Source organism: Lepidochelys kempii, chromosome 2, assembly GCF_965140265.1.
Source record: "Lepidochelys kempii isolate rLepKem1 chromosome 2, rLepKem1.hap2, whole genome shotgun sequence".
NCBI lineage: Eukaryota > Metazoa > Chordata > Testudines > Cheloniidae > Lepidochelys > Lepidochelys kempii.
Window position 1 is genome coordinate 218,188,565 of NC_133257.1, and position 25,075 is coordinate 218,213,639.

Here is a 25,075-nt window from a genome sequence, read left to right on the forward strand (position 1 = left end):
TCCCATAACTCATGTAGCTTAAAGTCTAAATTCCATTATTTGCACACAGAAGTGACCACATTATCAAAAATGTAGGTGAAAATAATGAGGGTTCAGTTTCAGAGAATAAGTTGAAGCCAAATTGAAAAGTCTAACCTTAGAAGTAAAAGATTTGTTTTAGTTAAATGCCTCAATTAAAGGTTTCAGTAGACACCGTATTTTAAAATGTTACGGAGGGTCAGTGCTACCCAATATGCTAATTAGTTTATGAATTATTTTTGTTTGCTTTTTTTTTTTTTTATTTAATATTCACAGTTAAAGAGCACTGAAGCAGGTCCCAGCAAATACAACACAGGACAAACCAACACTGCGAGCACCTCATCGTTCTTGAGTACAGCTACCTAGTGCCGCACAACAAAGCAATACATTCTCCATGTACTCTTTAATAGTCTCTAATGATCTCCAAAAAAAAAAAATTAATGAATTTACATTTCTGCAAGTTAACCCAGGGAAAAGGGAACAACTTCCTATGACAAGTGTTGTACCAACAGGTAACAATTACAATAAAGCACATAAAGAAAGCATTTAGAGCATTGTATTACTGCACTAATCATGAAGAGTTGTCATTTTTCTACATTGAAGTGATGGAAGTTATTTTTGTGTATCCAAGGTTGTTGTTTTTCCTCTGTGCCTGTTCACAGACAAATTATAAGGTTACTAGTATATTTTAATACTAAATAGTTATAAAAACCTGCCCTCTTTGTCTCCTTCTGTAATTATGAAGTGCTCCTGGTTGCTGTTTGGACAGTTCCAAGAAACACTCACCTCTCTTTTGCCCCAGGAGCTCACTAGAATATTTGATCATTCCAGAAGAGACAGGCAGGGAGTCCTTACATATATGTTAAATATAGAATGTATGGTCTCTCCATATTGTTTCTCTGGGAAGCAATCACATTCTGCTCAATATTCCTCCAACAGATCAAAGTTTCCAAGGAAGGGGACATTTTGGGAAAAAGCCACACACCTTATTCTGCATTAAGTGAAAGAGTTCATTATTATGTCTTGTTTTCCAAATACATTCTTCAAAGAGCATGGTTTTCCTTTTGACTTCTTCAAAGTGGTATTCGTATGGCCTAAGCACCAGCAGTATTTTGTATGATCTCTCACATACATAATTTTCTTCTATTTTTCATTCTTCACTTACTACATTTTCACATTCTTATGGCTGAACTACTTTATCAATTCATTTACCTCGTGTATACAGTCTGCAAGCTGAATAAGACTGCCTCAGCCAAAGGTGGATTAATACATCTCAGTTTTCATTCTCTTTTTAATTTCCAGCAAATTTTCTATATAAATAATTGTCAGTACAATTTACTAACCAGGCACTAAAATCCACTCAGTATCTCATGACAACGAACAAATTAAATATTTTACTTGCCTGTCCAAAAAAAGCCCACCAACCTACTCACCAGAGGCAAGTAAAATTTTGCAAGTTTCATTCAAAAATATACGCTGTATATTTAGATTTCAGGGTAGGGGAATATACGTGAAACAGAGCTTACCTCCATAGGAATTTAAATTAACAATTCTCAGTTATGTGATTCCAAGGCCTTGATTACAAAATACTTTGTTTGCAGTTGTTTAAAGATATGCAGTGTTTTTAGGTGAAAAGCACTGCAAACACATACAATGATGGAAATTCACAACATGAGCTCCTTAAAGAATCAACATTAAACCTCATCTAGTAGACCCATTACTGTTTAACTGAAGGCACCATGTTTATCTTCCCAGCACTTCATCTTGTAGGTGAAATTTACTTTTTGTGCACAGTTCTGACAGAGAATTACTAATGGTCTAAGTGGCCAGTTCCTTAAGAAATAAGAAAGACAATGATTCCAATGTAGCTAATGAATGACAACAAAGCCTGCATGTCAGTGTGTGCGATTATGTGCACATCCCTCTCACTCACCTATACACAATTTACTTTCTGTCACATTTACTATATGTAAAGATGAATATGACTGGCTAAACTTGAACTTTGTAATTAGGGCAGAACACTAGACACTTACAAGGTATTTCCATTGAATAAATCAGCCCTTATGCAAAATCTTGTCATTTGGATTGCTTTATTCATATTATCAAGAAGAAAATTGGTACCATGAGTGACTATGTAAGGAATATGGAATTTAAAAGTAAATATTTTAACTGGATGCAATTATTGGTAATTTACAAAAACTCAGAATGAAAATCAAGAAATATCATATTAATACAATGAAAGTTACTTATTTAGGTTACATCTTTTTTCAGTATTATCATTAAATTGTATCCAAAACATTTGAAGAGAAAAAGGGCCCCATTTGTGCCATTTGAACAGCACAAAGGGGATGTAATCTGGCTACAGCTGGAAACTGAGCAAAGCAGAGGGAGATTCTAAACTGGAAAGAAGCTGACAAAGCAAACTCCTACACCAATGCGCCCAACTCTTAGTTAGGGCCATTTCAGGAGAAAGAAGTGGTAAGATGGGGAGTGGGATAAGAGGAGCTCCTCTAACACAGTCATTAGATAGTGTATGATTCCTTAGAGACAATAACTAGCTATCATAAATCAGAGCAGGCCTTAGGCTGTCCTAATTTAAATTAGGGCTAGGCCAGCTTGAAACAGCTTCTTGTGAAGCGCATATCTTGGCACAGGAAAAAAAAGAAAAAATCTAGCCCACTTCCAAAAATATACTTATGACCTCACAGCAGCATCTTATCAAAAACTCTCCTAGTACTCCTTTTCTTTTTGTGAATACAGACTAACACGGCTGTTACTCTGAAACCTCTCCTCAGGAATGTTATCCAGAAACACAGTAAGCTTCCCACATGCTTTTGTTAGGACATTTCCATTTTATGTTTTTCTAAGGAAGTTGCATCACACACATACCTCTTCAGCTGCTGCTTCTGACAGCAGGCCTTCTTTCTGAGCACAGGTCACATGGAAATAAGCTCTACACATGCCAGCATCACAACTAATGCAAACACCAGTTCTGGCAAAACGAGGGTCTTCACAAAAACTGCATTCCTAACACAGAAAAATGGTAAAATTAACTACAGAGTAAACACGATAATAAAGATTCCACATTCCATTTTTAATTTGCTTTGGCATAAATGAAAGATAATTTAGATGTCTTCTATACAGACACACAAAGTCTGTTAAATGTTACTAATGGATGGATTTAATCTCATGAGGTATAGCAATACAGTTAAGGCTAGCTACCTATACTGGGATTCTCCAAACTTCTTTTTTTAATCCTATATTCCCTTTCAACAGGTAAAGTACAAGACTTGAAATAATAATACTGGCTCTTCTTGTTTTCTTGCACTGGTAGGTTTCAACTTAGACTCTGCACATACTTTGTTTTATATGATTAAACATGCTTTGTTAAAATTAAGAAGAAATTAAATATAATAGACTTAAACAAATGATCATCTGGCTAATTTGTAAGCAATAGTCATAATAGTAATAAAATCAGTGCAGTAATCCTTATTTAGGAGGGATCCAATTGTATTAGCAACTTTATAAACTATACAGATAAAATCAGAATCACCTCACCCACAAATGCAATATATTCCAGGTTGGAGAGACGCTGTGAAAACGTAGCAACACACAATGCTATACAACTGTTTAATCATGAAATGAAGAAGAATACTGCATTAAACTGTATAAAACTGAAGCTCCAGAGGGAATTCAGATAGGCAGAATATAAAATAATTATCCATATTTTCATTAGAAACTGAGACTCAGTCTTTCTTGTGATAGGGTTAGTGTTTTATTTTGCCAACATATTGCACTGCCTTGGGTCACTGACTCTGCCCACCTGTGAAGAGCATTACTTATCCTATAATCCCTTTTAAAGTTTGAGATGTGCCCAAATTACTACTTCTGCTCCTATTAATCAGTTAAGTCATCAGAAAAACCTAGCTATTGTGTAGAAAAGCTGCTGTACAGAGGTTGCCCACTTGGACACTTCTATAACAGTGCTGAATGTTTGGAAGACTCAAACTAGGCATGCTGGAGAGCCACTTGCAATACACACAGGCTACTCTTCAGTCATCCTGGCATAAAAGTCTTTTTTGTTGTTGGTGGTGGTTAATTTAGTATTCATGAAAGGTCCCACATTGATAGCCTTGGGAACTCAAATTTTACATGCACCAAATGGGTACAACAAGAGAAGCAACAGCAAAATCTTCCCCACATGGCCTGACACCTAGAGAAACATTTGGACATAAGAAAACCAAGGAACCATCTACCAGAAATCCTTTGATCTCTATTGAGTGTCATTTTGTGCCAATTGTAACGGTAATTTGAGTGCTATGCACAAACATCCTCTTATGAACTGGACTAAAAACAATTACACTTCACATAAAAGTCCATTTGGGGAAGGCGGAGTATATTTTTCACTCAGACTCCCATATATTCCTCAACTCCCTACATTTATACTTTGGCAGACTGCCATTAACACACATAACAAGGAGGTAATGAGTGTCTCCAGAAACAAGGAGAGATGGGGAAGAGAATGAGAAACAAAAGAAAAGACAAAAGAGAATGCATACTTCTGTTTTTATTGCATTTCCAGCCCTGAATCTTGTTGCATTTGTTGCAAAAACAGAATTACAAAAAGCTAATAAGATATTCTATGCCATATATGTAGAGCAAATAAAACTATACCTATGTAAACTATACCTCTTCTAGTCTTACCTTGGCACCATACTTAGAATAGTTCATTTCAGTAAGCGTTACTGGCCGCAGCTTGTCAATATCTCCAAATGCCACTCCTGGAACATAGAGGGCACAAACAATGTGGACCCACCTACAACAGCAGAAAAATTAAGCCATTATCATCAAGAACAACAACATTTTGCTCTTGTATTGCACTCTTCGTCTGCAGATCTCAAAGTACGTTACAATGGACTGAAAGTATCATTCACATTTATAGATAAGGAAAATAAGATATAGAAAGCCAAGGGTGTCAGAAACAGGAACACAAGCCTATTGACTTGAATGGACCATCCACAAGCCTCTGGTGCCTCTCTCCTATCACTTAGATTTTTTTTTAATTTGTTTTAACTTTTTCCAGTCCAAGAGTTGTCAGCAGCTTTCTTTATATGGCTAATCTGTCAAATCTTAAGGTTTCAGAGTAGCAGCCATGTTAGTCTGTATTCGCAAAAAGAAAAGGAGTACTTGTGGCACCTTAGAGACTAACCAATTTATTTGAGCATGAGCTTTCGTGAGCTACAGCTCACTTCATCGGATGCATAAAGTGGAAAGTACAGTGAGGAGATTTTATATATACACACAGACCATGAAAAAAATATACATTGTAAGGAGAGTTATCACTTACGATGAGCTATCACTCTCCTGCTGGTAATAGCTCATCTTAAGTGATCAGTCTCCTTACAATGTATATTTTTTTCATGGTCTGTGTGTATATATAAAATCTCCTCACTGTACTTTCCACTTTATGCATCCGATGAAGTGAGCTGTAGCTCACGAAAGCTCATGCTCAAATAAATTGGTTAGTCTCTAAGGTGCCACAAGTACTCCTTTTCTTTTTGTCAAATACAAGTTCAGTAAAAACCACAAGCATTCCCTCTCTCTGCCCCTAATACGGTTTGGCTCAAACATTGCATAATTTCTATGCTGACTCTCTTGTGGGGAATGAAGGGAAGCTGCTCCCAAAAACAGACAGAGACAAAAAGTCACTTTGCCAACCACTTTGTCAGAGGCGGTTTCTCTTCTTTTTCTTGATTTGTTTACATACTCTGAATGATCTGCCATATGATAATGCAAACAGACACAGAACAGAACTCACTAGACCTCCTAATTCCTGCAAGGGAGTTAAAAAGGCAGGAGCAGTACTAAGCCTAAAATTATTTGAATGTTAAGAAAGAACCACCACTTCATCAATGAGATTTTTTTTTAAAAGCCAGGGTTTGGTTTTTTTTAATGAAACATCAAATCACAGAGTGTGTTACTTTTCAAGAGCCAGCTACTATCATAGCTGATATATTCCATTTTGCAGTATCAAATATTAAAGTATAACACTGGTCTTATAAACAGCTCAAACGGGAATTAATTCAGGGAAGTCTAATGGTCTGCATTGCACAGGTCAGACTAGATGATCACAAGAGTCCTTTCTGGCTTTATAATCAATGAAAGACTAGATGATAAAATGGGAAAATCATGATTCTGAGAACATTAGATCAATAATATGTGAACATGGCAGATCATCCTGAGTTTACTTGGTGTGTCAGACTCTTTCCCAACAATGTACACAGATGGCATGATGATTTCTCCCAATTTGAGACCACCTGATAATCTATTGGATTTAATTAAGAATGAAATAAATGTATTTGTTGACAAAGACTAGGAATGTTAATATACCTTCCCTTCGAATATCCCTCCGTACACAGTTTTAGAATTTGGACCTTTACAAAGGGAACAACCAATGTTCCTGGCAATATGTCCAGTGCTCTAGTAATTCTAAAAAAAAAATCTCCTGTATGATAAACTTTTAAGCTTCACTAAAAAAAAGCATTGGTGTCTCTTGTCAAAAAGCTCTGTGGATAGTTATGCAAAACTAGGAGTCATCAAGATACAAGACTTCACATTAAATTACAACATACTTAACAGGTAAGCTTGAAAACAAAATAGAGAGAAAAAAAAGAAATTTGGATATATATTTAAAGAAATAATCTGATCACATTGTGCCAATGACTACCTTTGAAATATTTAAATAATGCAGTTAAAACTTTAGTTATGTGAATAATAGTAATTGTGGCAGCAATTGCTAGAATTAAGTCTGTACGTGCATTTCCATCTAAACTCATGTTTTAATCCACTTAAAGCTTTCTGAAATCTTCACCATTTGAGTTGAAATTATGTAGGTTTGGTCTATGTTGAAAGGAGAATTTCTTCATAACTGTGGCCAAAAAAAAGCTCAGTGACTTTGAAGCACAAAGACAGTGGAGAGGAAACAATTCCCTTTCCAAAAATCCTTGTAACCTTTATCTGAACAGCTCTAGAATTGAAACAGCTGGTTGTAATAAGCTGAAATATCACATGGAAGCAGTCACAGTGGACCATCAGTACTTTTAAGCATTCAGTGAATGCTTGTTTTTTTACTTGACCAGTCAAGGTGCCTTCAGGTCCTTGATTCCTGTGGCAGTAGGAACAGAGAGCTAATGTATGAGATGTCTCAAGAAGAAAGCATGGAGTCTTGGTGCCATAGAGTTCACATATTATCTCTTGGATGAGAGGGTATGGACAGAGATATAGGTTCATGCTATCTATGTTAGATCCCCAATCACTCAGGCATCTGAGAGCCCCCAAAATTATAACTTAACAACAAGGAATCCAGTGGCACCTTAAAGATTAAAAGACTTATTTGGGCATAAGCTTTTCTCACAAAACCCTTGTAACATAGGGATGTACTACTATCTCCACTGTACAGATGGGAAACTCCTCCTCTCATATGTATACATCAGAGTTCAATGTCCAGGTTCCGTAACCAGAAAATAGTCTCTGTATCAAGGGAGGCAAGACATTGTAAAGTTGAGAAGTGAACTTCACCACCACGTGAGTTATTGTCTGTAATGCTGCCCCGTGGTCACTGTAAGGAGAGGAAATCAGGCCAAGCTAACATATAGTTGCAGCAACTCTGGAGAAGCCGGAGAATAGTCTGTTGAACCAGGTCCAGGATCTACAATCAAGTGAAGAAGGAGGTAGGCAGAAGCAGCGAAGGTCTCCTGAGTTTAATTAGTGTGTCAGACTCTCTTTCCCACCAATGCTTCCACTCTATAAGAACACAGTTTTCAGCTCCCTAGCAGTGCGGATCATCCATACATGGTAAAGGGCAAGCAAGTGCTCTCATCCAGGAATGTGTGAGCTACCGTAGCAAAAGGGTGATGAAAGATCAGCCACAATGTTACACTCCAGTGCCCAGGAGAGGGATTTCTCCCCTGAATACAAGTGACCTTGGTACGGCATGGTGTTTCTCGTTTGAAAATGGAGCATCAGTTAACCGGAAATGTAATAAGTCAGTTTTATCTGTCACAGCTCTCCAGGCAGAGCTAACAGTAATAGTATCTAATCAAAAGTCTGGCAGAACGATGTGTGATACCACATGCAAAGTAAAGGTTAATTCATAATTCAAGCAGCCACTAATAGTATGAGTGGCCACTTGCATTTAGATGGGGAATTGAAACCTGAAGAGACTGTGTTAACAAAGGAAGTTTGTGGTACAGGAAGGACTTGAACATAGGTTTCCCAAGTCCCATAGGCCAGTGTCCTCATCACTGGACCATCCTTCCTTGTCACATTAATAAGTGTTGATTAGTGCAAGGTTACTTAATAAAAGTTAGCCAACATCCATGGATGAGGTTTGCAGCATTCCATGCATCACTGAAGGCTCACTGGATGATAATGTTTCTGGTGCAGTTGATTCCTAGTAGTCAGTGCATCCTTCCATGCAGAAGGACTGGATAGACTGATGAGGAGGTGATATGGCAGTGTTGCTTACAACTAAGTGTGTGGGGAGAGAGGGTCTCTCATTCCAAAACTAGATCTGGAATTGTTCATTTGATTTAAGAATGCCCAAACTCATGTTCCTTCTGTCTGGTTAAGGGTAATACAGGAAGTACTCAGACCTTTGCTTGTGGAGACAGTCAACAACTCCTTTAACGAGAGCAGAATTTAAAAAAAAAAAAAAAAAAAAAGGAAATATTTGTGTTGCCTTTGCCTAAAAAAATTAGCACTTGATGCCAGCAAACTGGCCAAATATAGAGAAGTGGGTAATCTTCCATTTTTGGTTAAGATAACAGAGAAAGTGGAAGTTAAACAACTTTCCCAGAGCCTAAATGGCTGAGAATTCCTTGAGACATATCAGTCAGGCTTCAGACCTGGCTGTAACATGATATAGATCTTCTGACAATGGACAAATACCAGGTTCCATACTGATGCTGTCCTAGATACCACTAACCACAAGATTCTTCAATTCTCTTCAGTAGAAGGGAGTTGCCTTACTGTGGCCTCATTCTTTTCTCTCAGAAATTCCAAAGGGTAGTTTGGGGGGGGTATCAATTTTCTGTCCTGAAGGCTCTCTTACATAGGGTTCCCTATTATCACTCTTCCTATTTCATGTGCATGTGATGCCACTGCCCCAGACATGCAGGAAGAAAGACAAGATGCAGTGATGTGGTTTAATTAAGCTGCAACTTTATTAATTTATCTCAGTGATTCTCAACCTTTCCAGACTATTATACCCCTTTCAGGAGTCAGATTTGTCTTGCATACCTCCAAATTTCACCTCTCTTAAAAACTACTTGCTTACAAAATCAGACATAAAAATACAAAAGTGTCACAGCACTACTGAAAAATTGCTTACTTTCTCATTTTGTCTGTATGAAATTTTAGTTTGTACTGACTTCGCTACTGTTTTTATGTAGCCTGTTGTAAAACTAGGTAAATACCCTGATTTATTTCATTCTGGGAATTATTTGGCAATAACTAATAAAGCTCATTTCAGCATTCCATCTTCACTCATTTCCACCTGTTTGGTCAAGGCTCGCATAAGCCCCTTACTACCCCCTAACATGGTTACAGCCCACTGCTGGGGCCCCTCCATCCTTGCTTTTTATGAGGTTTAAGAGGGAAAAGGGGCTGTTTCCTAGCTATATCAGACATTAGGAGCCCCACTTCCATTCTCCAGCTTCTTTAGGAAACACCTTCCTCTAAGTCCACATCCAACTCCAATTTATTACTGAATACCTGCCACCAGGTGTACCTGCTGATCCAGGCATACGAGGGCTCTATCCAACAGGACAAGCATATTCTCTCTCTCCCTTGTGTTCAGGGAGCGAATGGTTTACCTGACCCCACTGGGCAGCTGTCAGCTCAGGTGATGCCTACCCATTCTCTTCCCAAAAGAGGCAGGAACCCTTAATGGACCTCTGACCACTTTCCTTCTGGTTGACCAGACAAAAACCTCCTTCGAGGTTGTGGGGATTGCATTTGAAATGTTACTGAAGAAACTTGGAATGAAGTGCTTTCAATATGCTTATGACACAGATCTCTCTCTCCATTATGTCTGACACCTAAGGTATGGTTGAGTGTTTCTCTGTGTCTGGTAATGACTCAGGCGTGGATGAAGCAACCAGATGATATGGTCTGATATGGTCCACTAAAGACTGATAAATTCACAATTTGGGGATCGTTTTGCAACTCCCAGCTATTGTTAGTCAATTATAGAGCTGAGAGGGACAGGACAGTTTTTCGCCCCATCTGCATCACTGTCAACTTCCAGACTTCAGAGTAGCAGCCGTGTTAGTCTGTATTCGCAAAAAGAAAAGGAGTACTGAATTTGTTAGTCTCTAAGGTGTCACAAGTACTCCTTTTCAACTTCCAGACTGTTCTCTAAGATGTAAACCCTCACTATCATCATTCATGCCTTTGGCATTTCAAGATGAGACTACTACAATGTGCTCTACATGAGGTACTCCTTAAGTCTCCACAGAAACTGAGGCTGGTACAGAAGACAACAGTCCACCTTTTAAGCCAAGTATCCTAACACAAGCACACCACCAGATACCCAAAATCTGGACTGGCTACTTTTTGGTTTCTTGCTGTTTCAGGTATTGGTTCTGAAGCCCTAAATGAAATGGGATACAGACATCGTTGAAAAGTGGACATTCTTGAGGTATAGCTGTCTATTGCATTTTGACCCTTAATACTATTAGACCATCACAGTGACTTCTGCCCAGCAGTTAACATTACACACTACAAAGCATGTCAGTAGGTCGCACACTTCTTTGCTTCTGTAGGTCAAGCTGTTTGCACACACCAGGGGCTCCCTGAATCCCTCCATTTCCACCACCCCCAACAAATTCCTTATGTGCCATGCTCCTATCACCATCAATTTCAATTTCTCTGCAACACTTCCTCCATCTCTTATGCCAGGGGCTGTGTATGTTCCCTATTCCCCCACTGTCAGAATATTTGTGCTTGTCCATTCCCTCCTCTTCCACAACACCTGTAGCTCTGTGTGCTCCCTTATTTGTTCCTTCCCTCTATACCCCACCATGTCAAGGACTCTGTGCTTCCCCCATTTCTTGTGCCACATGACAAGATCCCCTACATTCTCTCCCCTGCCATGCACCCGCACATAACAGTCTCCCATGCAAGGGCTGTGCCCTCCATTTCACCTTCCCACTTCCCAGATATCAGGGCCTGTGTGTGCCCCCTCTTCCTATATAATTTTTTTCCCCCCTTTCATTCAGGCTGTCAACATTTTTTACTCAACTGAGACATAGATGAAGTTGAGATGGGGGTTATTATTATGAAGAAAGATGTTAAAGATGTTAAACTGCCATCAACTGTTTTTTGATCTATAGATAAGTTAGATCGGATTGAAACCAATGGGTCTGCTAACCAGATGTCAGGGACTCTGTGTACCCCTCATTCCTCCTTTCCAGTTTTCTTACTTTCACCAAAATCAATAGATTCTGTCCATTGAGACTGAGAGCATTCCATGACATTTTGTAACTGATCAGATGTGGCATTCAAACGTTATCACATTACATCCAAATAAAGAAATGCCATCAATGTGAGCGTATGGCCTCGCAAACTCAGCCAAAATATAAATAAGTCTCTTTATTATAATTCAAGCTCAATAAAAATGTCAACATGAAGTGTAAGAAGTAACAAACAGTATGTTCATCATTCTCCATTGCTCATCCTATGGTTACATTGATATCAAAGAGAAAAGTCACTAAAAGGTACAACAACGGAAAACAATGCCTACAAGTCACTACATTTGGTTAAACCCATAAGGATTTACCAAGCAGAGATAATAGAAACTACAACTGTAATCAAAAATAAATGTTTTACTGGACAGTAGCTCAGTCACTGAAGTATTTAAATATTTGTATAAAATGGAGTTCCTGTTCAAAGTACAGTAATGCATCACCATTGTTAATATCCAAAAACGAGTAATTCACTCTCCTTAATTTTAACTGAGAAATTCACTTTAAAAGATAAGGATTTTGTCGTAAATTGTAAAGATGATTCATCCAATTACCTGCACAGAAATGTGTTTTCTGGGGCTACAAATGTGGTTTTTTCAATGTTTATTAGGATTCTGTGCCTGTACGTGCAGGAGTTAGTGAATATGATTTGTTCATATAAACTACAATTATGGTCCAATGCAAATGAAAACTTGTCCAAGATAAAGTTTAAATTAGTCTTTTTTTGTTATTTTAGAAAGAAAGACAGCTAAACCGTCAGTTTGTAATCTATTCCATAGCAAGAGACAAGCATATTGTCAGGCTGTTTCTGTAGCAGCTAGGATTGGAGTTGTGACTCAGGGCTTCAAAAACTTCCTCTCCGTCCAGTCTTTCCCACTGTTCCAGAGACGCAGTAAGCTATTACACATATGTACATATCACAAAGACACTGGAGGTCAGGGGGTATGTGGAATCAAAACTCTGCCCACTCGGAGCAGGATCTGTGAACAAAGGAAGGAGCAGCAGGGTGTACTCATTTAGTGGGCAGCTGATCCCCCCTCTATTCTCTTTCACCAGTACACAGGGCCAGCCATGATCAGGCACAAAGTGTTCTCATTTCTATACAGTGTACTTTTCTTAAAGAAATTATATTATTTAATCTATGTATGTCAAACAATTCAAAATATTTGCATCAATGGGTGTCAAAAATCTTTTTGTGTACGTCAAGTTTCAGAGCCATGTAACACCTTTTTTCAATAGAATGCCATCTGATGTTACTGTTTTATTGTTACTAAAAGCATTCTGAATTCTATAGGTTTTCCTTTTTTGCACCATACCACTGGTTTAAGGTGCGTTAGACTGAGAACATTTTTATAGGGGGAAGTGGAGAAATAGTTACACATCTTCAAAATTATCTACTATTTTTTAAAAAGCCAACGTTTTAGTTTAAGATTTTTGATAGTAAGTTTTAATACAACTTCCAAATGCACCCTGCAGAGTTCAATATAAAGATACACATCTTCAACAAGCAGCTGCTTCTCAATTTAATTTGCAGTTTTTTCATGCTCCACTGGTGTATTAAATGCTGCTGCACTCTGTAGGAGTTTATCTATGATAAACTCAACAGCTGGCTGCTTGCTTCATACTGACCTTCTCAAAATGTTTTAGCACATGTCACGCAAGTATTACAGATTTAAACTGCCATTTCAGTGTGATTGGCACACAAGTATCTCATTTCCACAACCACCTATATGCGAACTCCAACCTGAATCTTTATTAAAAAACATACAGAAGTCAGTCAAGTTCACAGCTGAGGCAGTTTCAGCTGCATTTAATACCAGTTCTAAATATTTTCCTGTTCATTTGTTTAGCTGCACATGTTTTAGAACCTTGTAATTAAGACAAATTGGGTAATCAAAGAAGAATAATCTTCCTTGTTACTTTACCATCCATTTTGCTTGGAGCAATGATGACAGATTTTGATTAGGGAAGAAGAAAAAATCAACCCAAAACAAGGACAGGACAAATATCCTATTCTAGGATAATACTTTTTGGAGAAAAAAAGATTTTAAAAATCCATCATTCATGTTCATGAAACTGGGAAGCTAGGGCAAAAAAAAAAGATTCTTTAGAGAAAGTAGGCATTTCATTAAAGTAACTATTCACCTTTCACTTAGCAGAAAGAGAGAAATTATTCTGACGTGATTTGAAGAGAAATTGAACAGGTTTGGTTTCACCTACCCGTAATTTCACATCACAGCACTGATGCATGTCTAACATAGCTGGACATCCTCTAAAATGGTGAAAGTTGGTGGAAGGAGGAGGATTTTGTTATTTAATATTTATACTATGGTAGTGCCTAAAGCACTAGGTTGGGTTCCATTGTCCTAGACACTGTAGAAACATAATAGTGGACAGTCCTTGCCCAAAAGAGCTTACAATCTAGAAAATTAAGATCGAGTCACGATACCATTCTTACTGAAGACTGAAACTTTCAGACAAAGATCTAGAGTAAGGGGATGAGGGACTTTTCGCACTGAATCTAATGGTTCTCTTGCACATCATCTGTGTTCTTCAGGAAGGAAAAAAAATTGACCAGCCTACAGGTTGAGAATCAATTTTTTAAACTCCATATGCGTCACAATGTCTCCATGTCCCTTCAGGCTTTCCCCCATTTGTTACTTGGACTAGGAATGCTACAGAGGTTACTATGCTTGCTTATTTCATGCTCTGGACCTATGCTCCATGGGTCCAAGATTGCCATAGTAGACATTTTCTGAAATCAAACAAAAGAAGTGAGCTGGGAGGGTCCCTTAAGTCAGCAGTCACTAATGGAAAAAAGAATCTTATCCAATTACGTTGCCACGCTGTGCACAGAACCAGTAAAATGAAGAAAAGTTCCCACATTAATCAAGTCCACTCTAGTATACAAAGTTTTAAGCACTGTTTGTGATTCAATGTTTTTATGAAGTATGTGAACATGTAATTAAAAACTGTCCATGCACATGTACAAGGGGGATGAATTAAGGTTGCACACACAACTTTAATGCTGGCATTACCTCGTTTTTGAGAGCTTATCTTTGCAACCTTAATGTTCTTTTCAGCATAGGTTACACGTGCGCAATTTATTCTACTAATACTACTACTACTTTTTAAAATTCTATAACTGCTAATTGTGAGGAACTGAATTAGTCCAAATTGTGCAATGGTTTTAAAATGTGTTTGTTATCAAGACACACTTCGATTAAGGTCTCTGGAGGAGTTTGAGGCCCCAGTCTTGCTAACAACTTAAGCATGTACCCTAACTTTATGCATGTGAGTAAACCCATTGACGACAAGGCCTAAATCATTGGTCTATTTTTAAAAAGGCCATGGTGGGCAACATTAAAGACTATGATTTCCAGTATCAAGCTGCTTCTCTTTGTAGGTAACATTCTACCTTCCTCCCCAAGACTAAACTCATATTGTGCAGAATCCTCCATGATATCAAAGGTAAAGGGGAGATATGACCCTAAGAATGTTAAAACTCTAGCACAATTTTACCTGCAAGAATTAAACCCATTAATGTTATTCTCAATAACAGTACATTTACAGGAGGTGGAAAACTCTTTTTGTTACATACTGCTGTTTCTAAGGGCCTCATCCTGAACGTGTTCACCTCCCAATGACTGCAGGGTCAGAGATCACTACTGTAGTAGCATAAGTAGAAAACTGAGAAACAAGTTGGGCAGGAAAGCTAAAAGTAAGACGAAACAAAGCCCCTGGCTGGGAGAGAGAGTAGAACATTAAGCAGACGGCAGGGAGAAAACATAGCTATGTTCTTAGAACATATTACATACAAAACATGTATACAATGTTTTATAGCACTTGAACTGGAGAATGAGAGCATACTTGTGACAGATAGGGAGAGTACCGAACTGTGTAATTAAAGCTTTTTTCAGATGAAGGGTCTTCCTTTGAGTCATAACACATAAGCAAATGATTATCAACAAAGGTAAAATGAAACTTATTGTATTTAACTTTGCAGTTTTTACTACTTCCTTATATTTTGTGCAAATATAACTGGATCACTTTTGCAATACCAAAATGTTTGGCTCTCAAAGGAATTGCTGGAGAAAGTTATTAAAACCAGCCTGAACTTAAGCAGATACCTGAAAGTAGAGAAACCAGGCACTTTGATATCCTTGTCCCATGCCATTACTTACTAATAAAGACCCTATTTTGTTGTACAATACATAATTGATTATACTAGCTTTAAAATATACAAAATGAACATTCTCTTTGTGAATGCAAACTGAAATTGTGAAAGATTTCACAGCCATATATGCTGCAAGAACTTGAAGGTTAGTGTGCTTATAGTACTTGAAATAGTAATACATATGTGACATTGTACCCCATAATGCTTTATGGGAATATGACATAACTGAAATATGTTTTATGCTACATGTGCCATGTAACATATCTCTGTAAAGATTATAGTCTACTGAGTTCCTTACCAGCCAAGCCACATTTCTGGGAAAGCTCAGATGTGGATTGGCATCTCCAAGTTTATTGTTGGCTTAAGGGCTTCTTGGCTGGGCACTTACTGAGAATAGTCTTTTCGCAGGAAGCTGACCAACTGCTTCACTAAAACCTACTTAGAATCAGACAAGTATACCACCAATATTCGTAACTTCAAATACAAAAATGATATATGCATACAAATAGGAAGAATAGATTCAGTAGACCATAACCTTTACAGAGATATGTTACATGGCACATGTAGCATAAAACATATTCCAGTTATGTCATATTCCCATAAAGCATTATGGGGTACAACGTCACAAGATATTTACCTGGTTCTTTGACTCATTCATCATAATCACTGACAAGGTTCCTCAGGACTGTTACACCTATGCAAATCCAAAAGACACAGTGGCTCAGCCTGAGTTAAAACACTATCTTTTGACATTAATGTCCTTGCCAACTATTTCTACTGTCTTCGTCTGCTAAGATTAATCACTGAAGTATTGATAGCAGGCCCATCATCTGAAAACCCTCCAATTCTTTGAATATCAGACAAGTTTCAGATGTGTGGAAGCATATGTGCATATGCTGTGGCAACAGCAGTGACCTTGATGTGACCTTGGTCAAAGATATCCTGCTGGTCAGAGGTCAGGCAACACTGCTAATTGTGCCAGGAATTTTTTAAAGGATGTATTACCATCAACATCCAGTGTTCTTGACTTATTTTTTGGATCTGGTAGGGAAAGAAAAAATCACATTAGAGTGGTTCTGTTCTTTCTTGTCATCGATCCCAGAGAGTACTGATGAGAGAGTGCTATGCCTGTCTGAGTGCTCTCAGCTGGACGACCCCACATGAGCTTAATATTGTTACCCCACTTGATCAACAAAGAAAGCTATTAGGGGAAACGGAGAGGTAATAAGAGGTACAGAGACCTTGACTGAGACATTTACTTGCTATCCCATTATCTGGCAGAGATCATCACCAGCATGAAAGCTAACAGGCTTAAACAGAGTCTAGACAAGACTGAGATAATGCTCACTGACAGGAAGCAGCACACAGAGGAAAATGATGAAGTCTATGAGCAATCCCATAAATTACTGCATTTGCTTGCCATTTGTCAAAGTGGTCTGCAATCTCATATCTCAGTTGTCAGAAATGTCTTTTTCCATCTTGGGGTAGCCAAAAGTCTGTTTTTTTATTGCTGGTGCAGACTTCACCATGTTCCTACATGCCTTTGATACTCTAGAATAGTGCTTCAATGCACCCTATCCATGTCCAACCACAGGTGGAACACAAACTCCAGCGAGTGAAGAATGGAGCTTTCTGCCATCTGATAAAGGCGACTAGCAGGGGCACATATATTATAAGGGTGCTCCACACTACACAATGGGTATTAGAAAATTTCTGGGTAAAATGCAAGGTGTTGGTTAACATCTACAAAACCCTAACTGGCCAAGGCCTAACTACGTCAAGACCTCTCTAAGTAATCACACAAGCTGTGTTTGCCCAAAACACTTCAGATAAATTATGACAGGGGTGAGGTTCAAAGAAGCCAGCTTGTTGGCAGCATAGGCCCACACCTTCAGAATTCATTGCCACCAGAAGTTAGACTAAACCCAAGTCTGACTATATTCATGAAACTAAGTTATACATGCCTTTGTTTAAGGGTTTTCCATAATTGCTGGTTCTCTTCTCTTGTCATTTAATCTACTGATGAGGTCTTACTCACATCTCTTTTAAGTCCTGAAGTGGGGTGGGGGTGGTTCCACTCGGTATTTAGCTTCCTACCCATGGGTAATGTTTTTGCCTTAATCTAAGCTCTGTTCCAGATATTTTGGTGGTGAATGCAGTATAAATGCTTGAAATACATAAAATAAGTAAATAACTTTCTACACCTCTCATTTCCTTGACCCTTTAAAATATTTTTTTCCTAAACTGAGCAAGCACATTCATGGCCATGAAGGGAAGATTTCTCAATATTGATTAATGTATGTAACAATGTATGCTGACTGCATATATCAGTGAACATCAAGATTCATTGCCTCCTGAACTATATATTGACCTCTGCTTCACCTCAGTCTATTTTTAGTTTACAGGGCAATAAATTTTGATGTTCAAATCAACTAGTCAATATCTGTTTCCTATTACATAGGGCATAAAGGATATTAAAAGTCTACAGAAATTAAATGCTGGACTAGAAAATACAAGCATTTTTCTAAATCAAAATGGGAAAAAAAGATCAGCTCCAATGCAATTTTGTTTATGCTATTGTCCCCTAATGAAACTCAAAGGAATAGGCCCAGGATCATGTAATAACATATTTAACTTTTACTTTTAAGACTATGTGGTAATATCAAGTTTGAATAATCGCTTCTGCAACCTGACCTGCCAGCATCTGTCTCTTTGAAGATTCCATCTTGATTGGGACATAGTTCACAGCTAGGAGATACCCCACATTTGCATGCATCACAAAACCAAGGTTCAGTGGAGTTTTCTGAAGCTGAGCTCATAATAGAATCACTCTCTCCGTCAACACCATAGCAACCTACAGACAGAGAAAATAAAGAGCAATTGAATACAAAAGGAGGTACGATTATTTCAAAACAGACTTCAAGGGACAGATTTTCAACTCAGTCCTAAACAAGGTTTATGCAGGCACAAATAACTGCAGGCACAACTTTGCACCCACACGAAAGCGAGTATCTGAAAAATCTAGTCCTTGAAGGTGACCTGCAGAGGATATTTTTTAAATTGGGCTTTTGATTTTTACTTCTCCAATATATAAAGAAGACCTGAAAAGTGTTTGTTTATATGTAAAAACATATTTTATCTGTATGATTTGTATGGTTTTTACCACAAAAATACCAAGACTGTCCAGTCTGGTCTGCCCTAATTTGGTAAGAAGATTTTAAGGGTAAACTTTAACATCGTAACTGCAGGGATAGGAGTGTTGAATCTTTAATAAAGGCTTCCATTATTCAAAATGCTAGTCAGTAAAAATTAAATTGGCATGAGAAGGGATTTCAAACAGCAATTAAAAATCCTCTCACTTTTTTAACTCATTATGTCATGATTACATTAGTTCTCCAGTCAGTTTACAGTCTCCCTGACAGGAACTGACCTATTAATGTAAAAATAAAACAATTAAAAACTTTTCAGACCTTCTTTTTTGTGCACCATAAATAAAAAAGAGCACAAGCTTATTTTTTCCCCTTTCCAGGTCACCTTTAAAATGAAAATGTAGAACATGAATAAATGCATCAAAGCAAAAACAAAATTCTAAATAAGTAAATGTAAGTTTATAAAGATGTCAAAATATTTACAAACAGTACTTATACAGACATTTCAAATTGGAGTTCAAGAGTATTTTTACTAGCGTTATTGGGAGTTCCCCCTCCCATTAGCATCCAGGATACAAAAGAAGGCATGTTCTGTTGTCCAAAGAACATTCCAAAGGCCGGGGGCGAGGGGAAGAGATTGGAACAAACAAGTAAGATGGCCAAGTGGTGACTGCCCACACCTTAAAACAAGTTTTTTTTTTAATTTGAAGTATTCTACACACAAGCACCCCACACCACTGCAAAATAGTCAGCTGTTAGTTGTAATGGGAGAGGTGGGAGACTTGAAAATGAAAGGAAAATAGCCTTATGAACCAACTCAGGAAAAGTGTTCAAGTATAGAGAGCAGTATGGAAGGAGTAGTGGACAAATGACATGTCAAGGTGGGCATAAGTGGCAGAGGAAGGAGAGAAAGAGTGGGGGAGAAGGTGGGGTAACACGAAAAGAAATATGAATGGATAAGTTATGAGAGCCAGTGGTATTCTCAGACTTTTCTAATATAATTTTCCACGAGACACTACAAAACTGAAAATTGGATGCCGAATTTGTTACTGCACACTAAAAATAGTAAACATCCTATTTGATAAATACACTGAGATCAGATACACAGAACACTGGCTTTTAATTTACCGCTCCAATTTAAAATTTTAAAATAGATTATGCTCTTTATTAACACTTTATCAAAAATAGCCAGCAGAATTTGAGAGCTGCAAAATAGTATATTTTATCCATCAAACAGAAGTTTAAACAACACTGCAGCCATATAAATGGTCACCGATAACAGCAATGTGCTGTATAAATAAATCAAGGTTTTAAAAACAAACCTACAGTGCAACGGATCTGGCAATTTTCTGCAATATATTTGACAAATCTTATTGTATTAAGTTTATGTATCATTGTGGGCCAGTGATTATATGCAACTCCCTGGGGGAGAGTGAATACTGCCTTCCAGGAATTAAGAACAGTGGGGGATTATTAGGCAAATTCACTCAGGATGTAAACACCACCAGTGAAGTACCAGCACTTGGAGAGGTTTGCACATACTGGTGGCAAACTGGATTCACCAGAGACCAACATACAAAAAAAGGACCTATGGATAAATAGCCTGAATTTAAACTGACTCAGGGCCTTCTTTCCAATCCAGCAAACTGACAAAACCTTCTGTCCAAGGGGGAGTCCCAATCCTTACGGAAGGGTCTGAAGGACTGACTCCTGCCAAAGCTCCTTCTAGCGTCGGGGGGAGGGGAGTGACTTCTGTTAAGTTTTTTTTTAAGCGTATGTGTAGGTTTATTGTTTATATGTTTTCTCTATAATTGCTTTTACCTTAAGAATAAATGTGCTTGCTTAGAAAGACCTGTGTGGTAATTTATAGTGATGGTCAATTATGCAGTTTACAGAATCTGAAGAGAAAGCAAACCACAGGTCCTGGCCATTTAGGCTATCTGGCTTGCTGAGAACAACAGTGTAGGCAAGGAACTTTGTAGCCTGCAAAAAACCCTAGTCAGCAGGGAAAGAAATATAGGTCTCCGCCCAAGAAAGATGACAGCAAGGGAGCTGGAGGCCTAAAAGTAGGAGCCCTTGCTGCACTATGTGGGGAATACAGAGCTGAACTTTGAGATGTAATATATAGCATAATAGCACAGAATATTTAAAAGTTGTCTACATGTACTTCAAACAAATCTAATTTGCCTACAGTTACTTTTTTGGGATGTTTTTGGAACGCTACACAATATTCTTTGTCCCCAAAATCTCATATATGTCATGTGAAGTTAGGCTCACAGATAGGATTTGCAGGGCTCAGGAAATGTAACAGAAGCACCCCCACAGCCACATGAGACCTATAAGGGCTACAAGATAGATTTTTCAGTGTAGGCTTCCTTGTCTATGCCCATTTCTCTATTCTTGCCTAAAACAGAAGGGTTAAGGGACCTTCTCCTTCCATTCTGCCATCCCAAAAACAGCACAAATTAAAAAGCTACAGATCAACAGTGGGAAAAATCAAAGCATAAAACATACAAATATATTCAAATCCACCCTCTTCATACAGTTTTAAACTCCTCATAGCTCCTGATTCCCCTTCTACTCCCATCTACTTAACCTCTTCCAACCCATCTCTTCTCTTTCATAAATAAAGCTTTCTCCATCTTCTACTGACCAGATCACATAACCATGTCTACCATTCTCCCTAATCATTATGTGAGCCCATGTTGTCCTTCCCTTCTCCTGAACCACACTTCCCTCTCCCTCATCAAGACAATAAGTCAACTGTACAGAAGAAATGTGCTCAAGTATTTTACACCATTCGGAATCAAAATTATAAAAAAGATAGGGAGGGGTCACTTCTCACCTAGTTCTTAATGAAAAAATAAGTAAAATGCTTATGACAATTATACCAAAGTTCTCCTTAAAATATATATATATTTTAAATCCAGTTTAACAAAAGCTAGTCATAGCTGGATTTTAGTTGGTCTCAAAACATATCACAGTATTCTCATATTTGTGAGTGTCTCATGCCAGAACAATTAAAGCCTCAGTTACAAAGCTGCTCTAACCATCACGATGCGTTCTATGGCCAAAAATTAAAGATAATTTCCACAAACTTTTCTTCGTTAGCCTGAGGGCACTCCCTTAAATGCTGTTGATTCAGTTACATTACAGAAACTGGGGAATTTGATTAGCTCTTCTGACATTTTAGGTTAAAAGAGAAGGTTAGAACTGCATTAGTAGTGAGTCACTATTTCCTTTCTGAACACTGTTTTTCTCAATTATGAAGCTGCTTAAGATACTCCGACTTCTAAGCAGTGGAATTTTGAGGACCTTCTGTCTTTATTGGAATCTGTCAAGTTAGAGAACATTAACTTGCATTTAATTTTTTTCTTTTAAATTTGACTTGTATTTATCTACGTTCTCAAGCATAAATCACGGTTCATATTAACAAGTGTACTTTATACAATCAAATTAGAAACATGCCCAACAAACTGATGTAGTGTTTACATTAGTATAGTTTTACCATGTTATATTACATCTCACCTTACATATAGTAGTTCTTAGAATTGTATTAAAGCAAACTAATGTTCAGAGATAAGTGAGTTAAAGTTTTAGTTAAAACAGATGTTTCATTAACAGTGCAGAGGTCAATGTGGTGTGACGTATCTCAGATACTGTACAGATGGACACACTAGGAATACCTAAACAAACAAAACACAGCTGAACAGATCTGTTAGTCTTCTCTGCATCAATCTTTACTTGTCCTCAAACATCCCTCATCATTGACTCCGCAAAGACACCTAAATTGGAGTCCTTTTGCTTGTATTACTGAAAATTACTTACATCAGAAATTAAAGAATCATGAAATAGGTTTCAAGATTTAGTTACACTAAAGAACTAACTACCCTTGTTTTAAATTTTCCTGCATAAATTATTTTTGTCTCCTTTATTTTCAGTTTTTGTCACACATTAGGGCCTGGGCAAGTTGAGATGGTATGCTTGTTATTACACTGACCTATAACTTGGTAGAAAATTTCAGTGAAATAGAAATTTAGGTACAAGCAACTTCCACCAAGCACTTAGGAACATTTGTTTGCAATAAGAGGCCTTGTTTGAAACTGTTAACAGCTGCATTTCCATATCTTCCTGAACTTTTTCAACCGGATCAAGGAGATTTTCTTGTATTTGTTTCTCATGAAACTTGTTTAATTTATTTCTAGGCAAAACATAACTGAGAATGTTTTCCAGAGATTACTGTCTCTTCTTATACAACCTAGCCATTTATGTAGGGCTGAGAGCAATGGAACAGCTTATGAGAGTGCCTGAATCGGTTGCAAGAATAAACTCTTATCTACAAAAACATATGAAATCCCAGAATATTTGAAGACAATTTGGTCGGGGGAAAAGGGGAAGAGGAGGGAGTTTACAGCTGTAAAACAAAGAAAGGTACCACGAATCCTGCCAATGACTTTACATCAACATAACAAATAAAATCATATCTACAGAAACAGAAAACTAAAATACACATTTCCATTCTCCTTTCTGGTTTTACCAATAAAAAGTAAACATTTTCCTTGTTAATCTAGCTAACATTTCAGAAAAAGCTATGTTTTTACACTGATATATTCAGCACAAAATTTACATTTTAAAAAGGGACACCATCAACTTAAAAATTATCTATTAGTGTTATAGGATTTCAGCTGAAGGTTAGTGGAAAAAATATTGTTTTCATTTTGTTTATTTTGTTAATCTGACATCCGTTGGTGTTTCCCATGCACTGTCAGTACTTAGAAACAAAAGCATTTAACAAAAAAATAGAAAAATGTGATTGTAAAACCACAAAAATTGATAGGGAGAGTCAGAAGGCAATGTAGTACCCAAAACTATTTTTGAGCTCTGTTTATAAAAAAGATCAAATTTCGAGTTGCGGGTAACAACCAAGTATCAGTACTGTAAATTGAAGATTTGAATGGCACATATCACATGTTCCCTAACTTGTGAGCCAAGCTACTAAACACAAGAAAAAGGGGGAGTATTTCTATGATGGATCCTTTTTTCCCTGAATCAATTCTGCTGGCAGACTAAGAATGTCAGAGGTACCTTTGAAATTAGGCAAGTGGACATAACAAGTGACAAGTCCACAAACACAAATGAATATAATTTATTCCACGGTTGCAGAAATAAAAGGTGGTCATAATAAAATTATACAAAAAATATTTTGGAAAGAACTATGGGATCCCTCTAGGATGAATGGTGACATTTACTGCTTATAGAACATAATCTGATTTACTTAAATTCGTTTTATTACATATCTACAAGTTTAATATAATTTTAACTAATATTCTAATCTAATAAAAGTTTATTATAATTTTAACTAATATTCTAATTTAATAATCTAACTCTAATAAAAGAGTTATAATAAGTATAACTGAAACATGTCATATTTTGATTAATAAATTTGATTTCTAGTAAAGTAAACATATAAACTTCACTTTTTTTCACATCATCATAAAAACATGAATTTGTGTTTTACCACACCAGGGTCCAGTTTCCTAATTCTGATTCTTCAGACAAAGATGAAAAATCCCATTAACTTTACTGGCCAATTATGAAATTCTATACATAGACACAAAAATCATCTTTCATTTCTGAACTAGCCAGCAAATGCCCCAAAGCATGGTATTTATCCTCTCAAAGACTATACATTAGAAATAGTATTGGTCATAAAAATTATCCAACCAATAAGACCAGCTATAATATAATAAATAAGATAAAAATGATATTCATATGTAAAATCTATGGACTAAACACCAAGCAAAAACATTTAACAAATCAAAATATGTTACTATGGTAACTTCAAGTAACAAAAATCTTGTACAAACTGGTAAAATCAGATCCTCCAAAAATAAGAATTAATGCAGTTCATCTGTATAGCAGGTTGTCTGGAGACCACTGTGCTAATTTTGAGTAAAAGACATGAATTACCCTAAGTCTTTACCAATGTTACAGTTAATTAGTGGGTTCAAATACAAATTGCACCCTTCCTTTTGCAGCTTATATTTATTAATAAAAATAATCCCTAAAACACTCACTAATGCAAAGTTATAATATTATTCTATCAATCACAGCTTATGGTCTTGAAGACACCAATTATTTAGCAACTTAGATTATGTATTTGCTTCTTGCAGTGAATTTTGGCCCAAATTCTATGTTCAGTT

General features: G+C 37.1%; 1 protein-coding gene across 7 annotated transcripts in view; it reads right to left on the reverse strand.

The window, feature by feature from the left end:
- PHF14 (PHD finger protein 14) overlaps positions 1–25,075 on the reverse strand; it is a 302,241-nt gene that overhangs the window by 220,267 nt on the left and 56,899 nt on the right. For all 7 annotated transcript variants that reach the window (XM_073333845.1, XM_073333843.1, XM_073333842.1 and 4 more), the window contains exons 5-7: positions 18,418–18,577; positions 4,723–4,834; positions 2,908–3,045 (exon numbers count right to left, since the gene is read on the reverse strand). In XM_073333845.1, the coding sequence (XP_073189946.1) occupies positions 2,908–3,045; positions 4,723–4,834; positions 18,418–18,577 (410 nt within the window). The remainder of the gene's footprint in view (positions 1–2,907; positions 3,046–4,722; positions 4,835–18,417; positions 18,578–25,075) is intronic.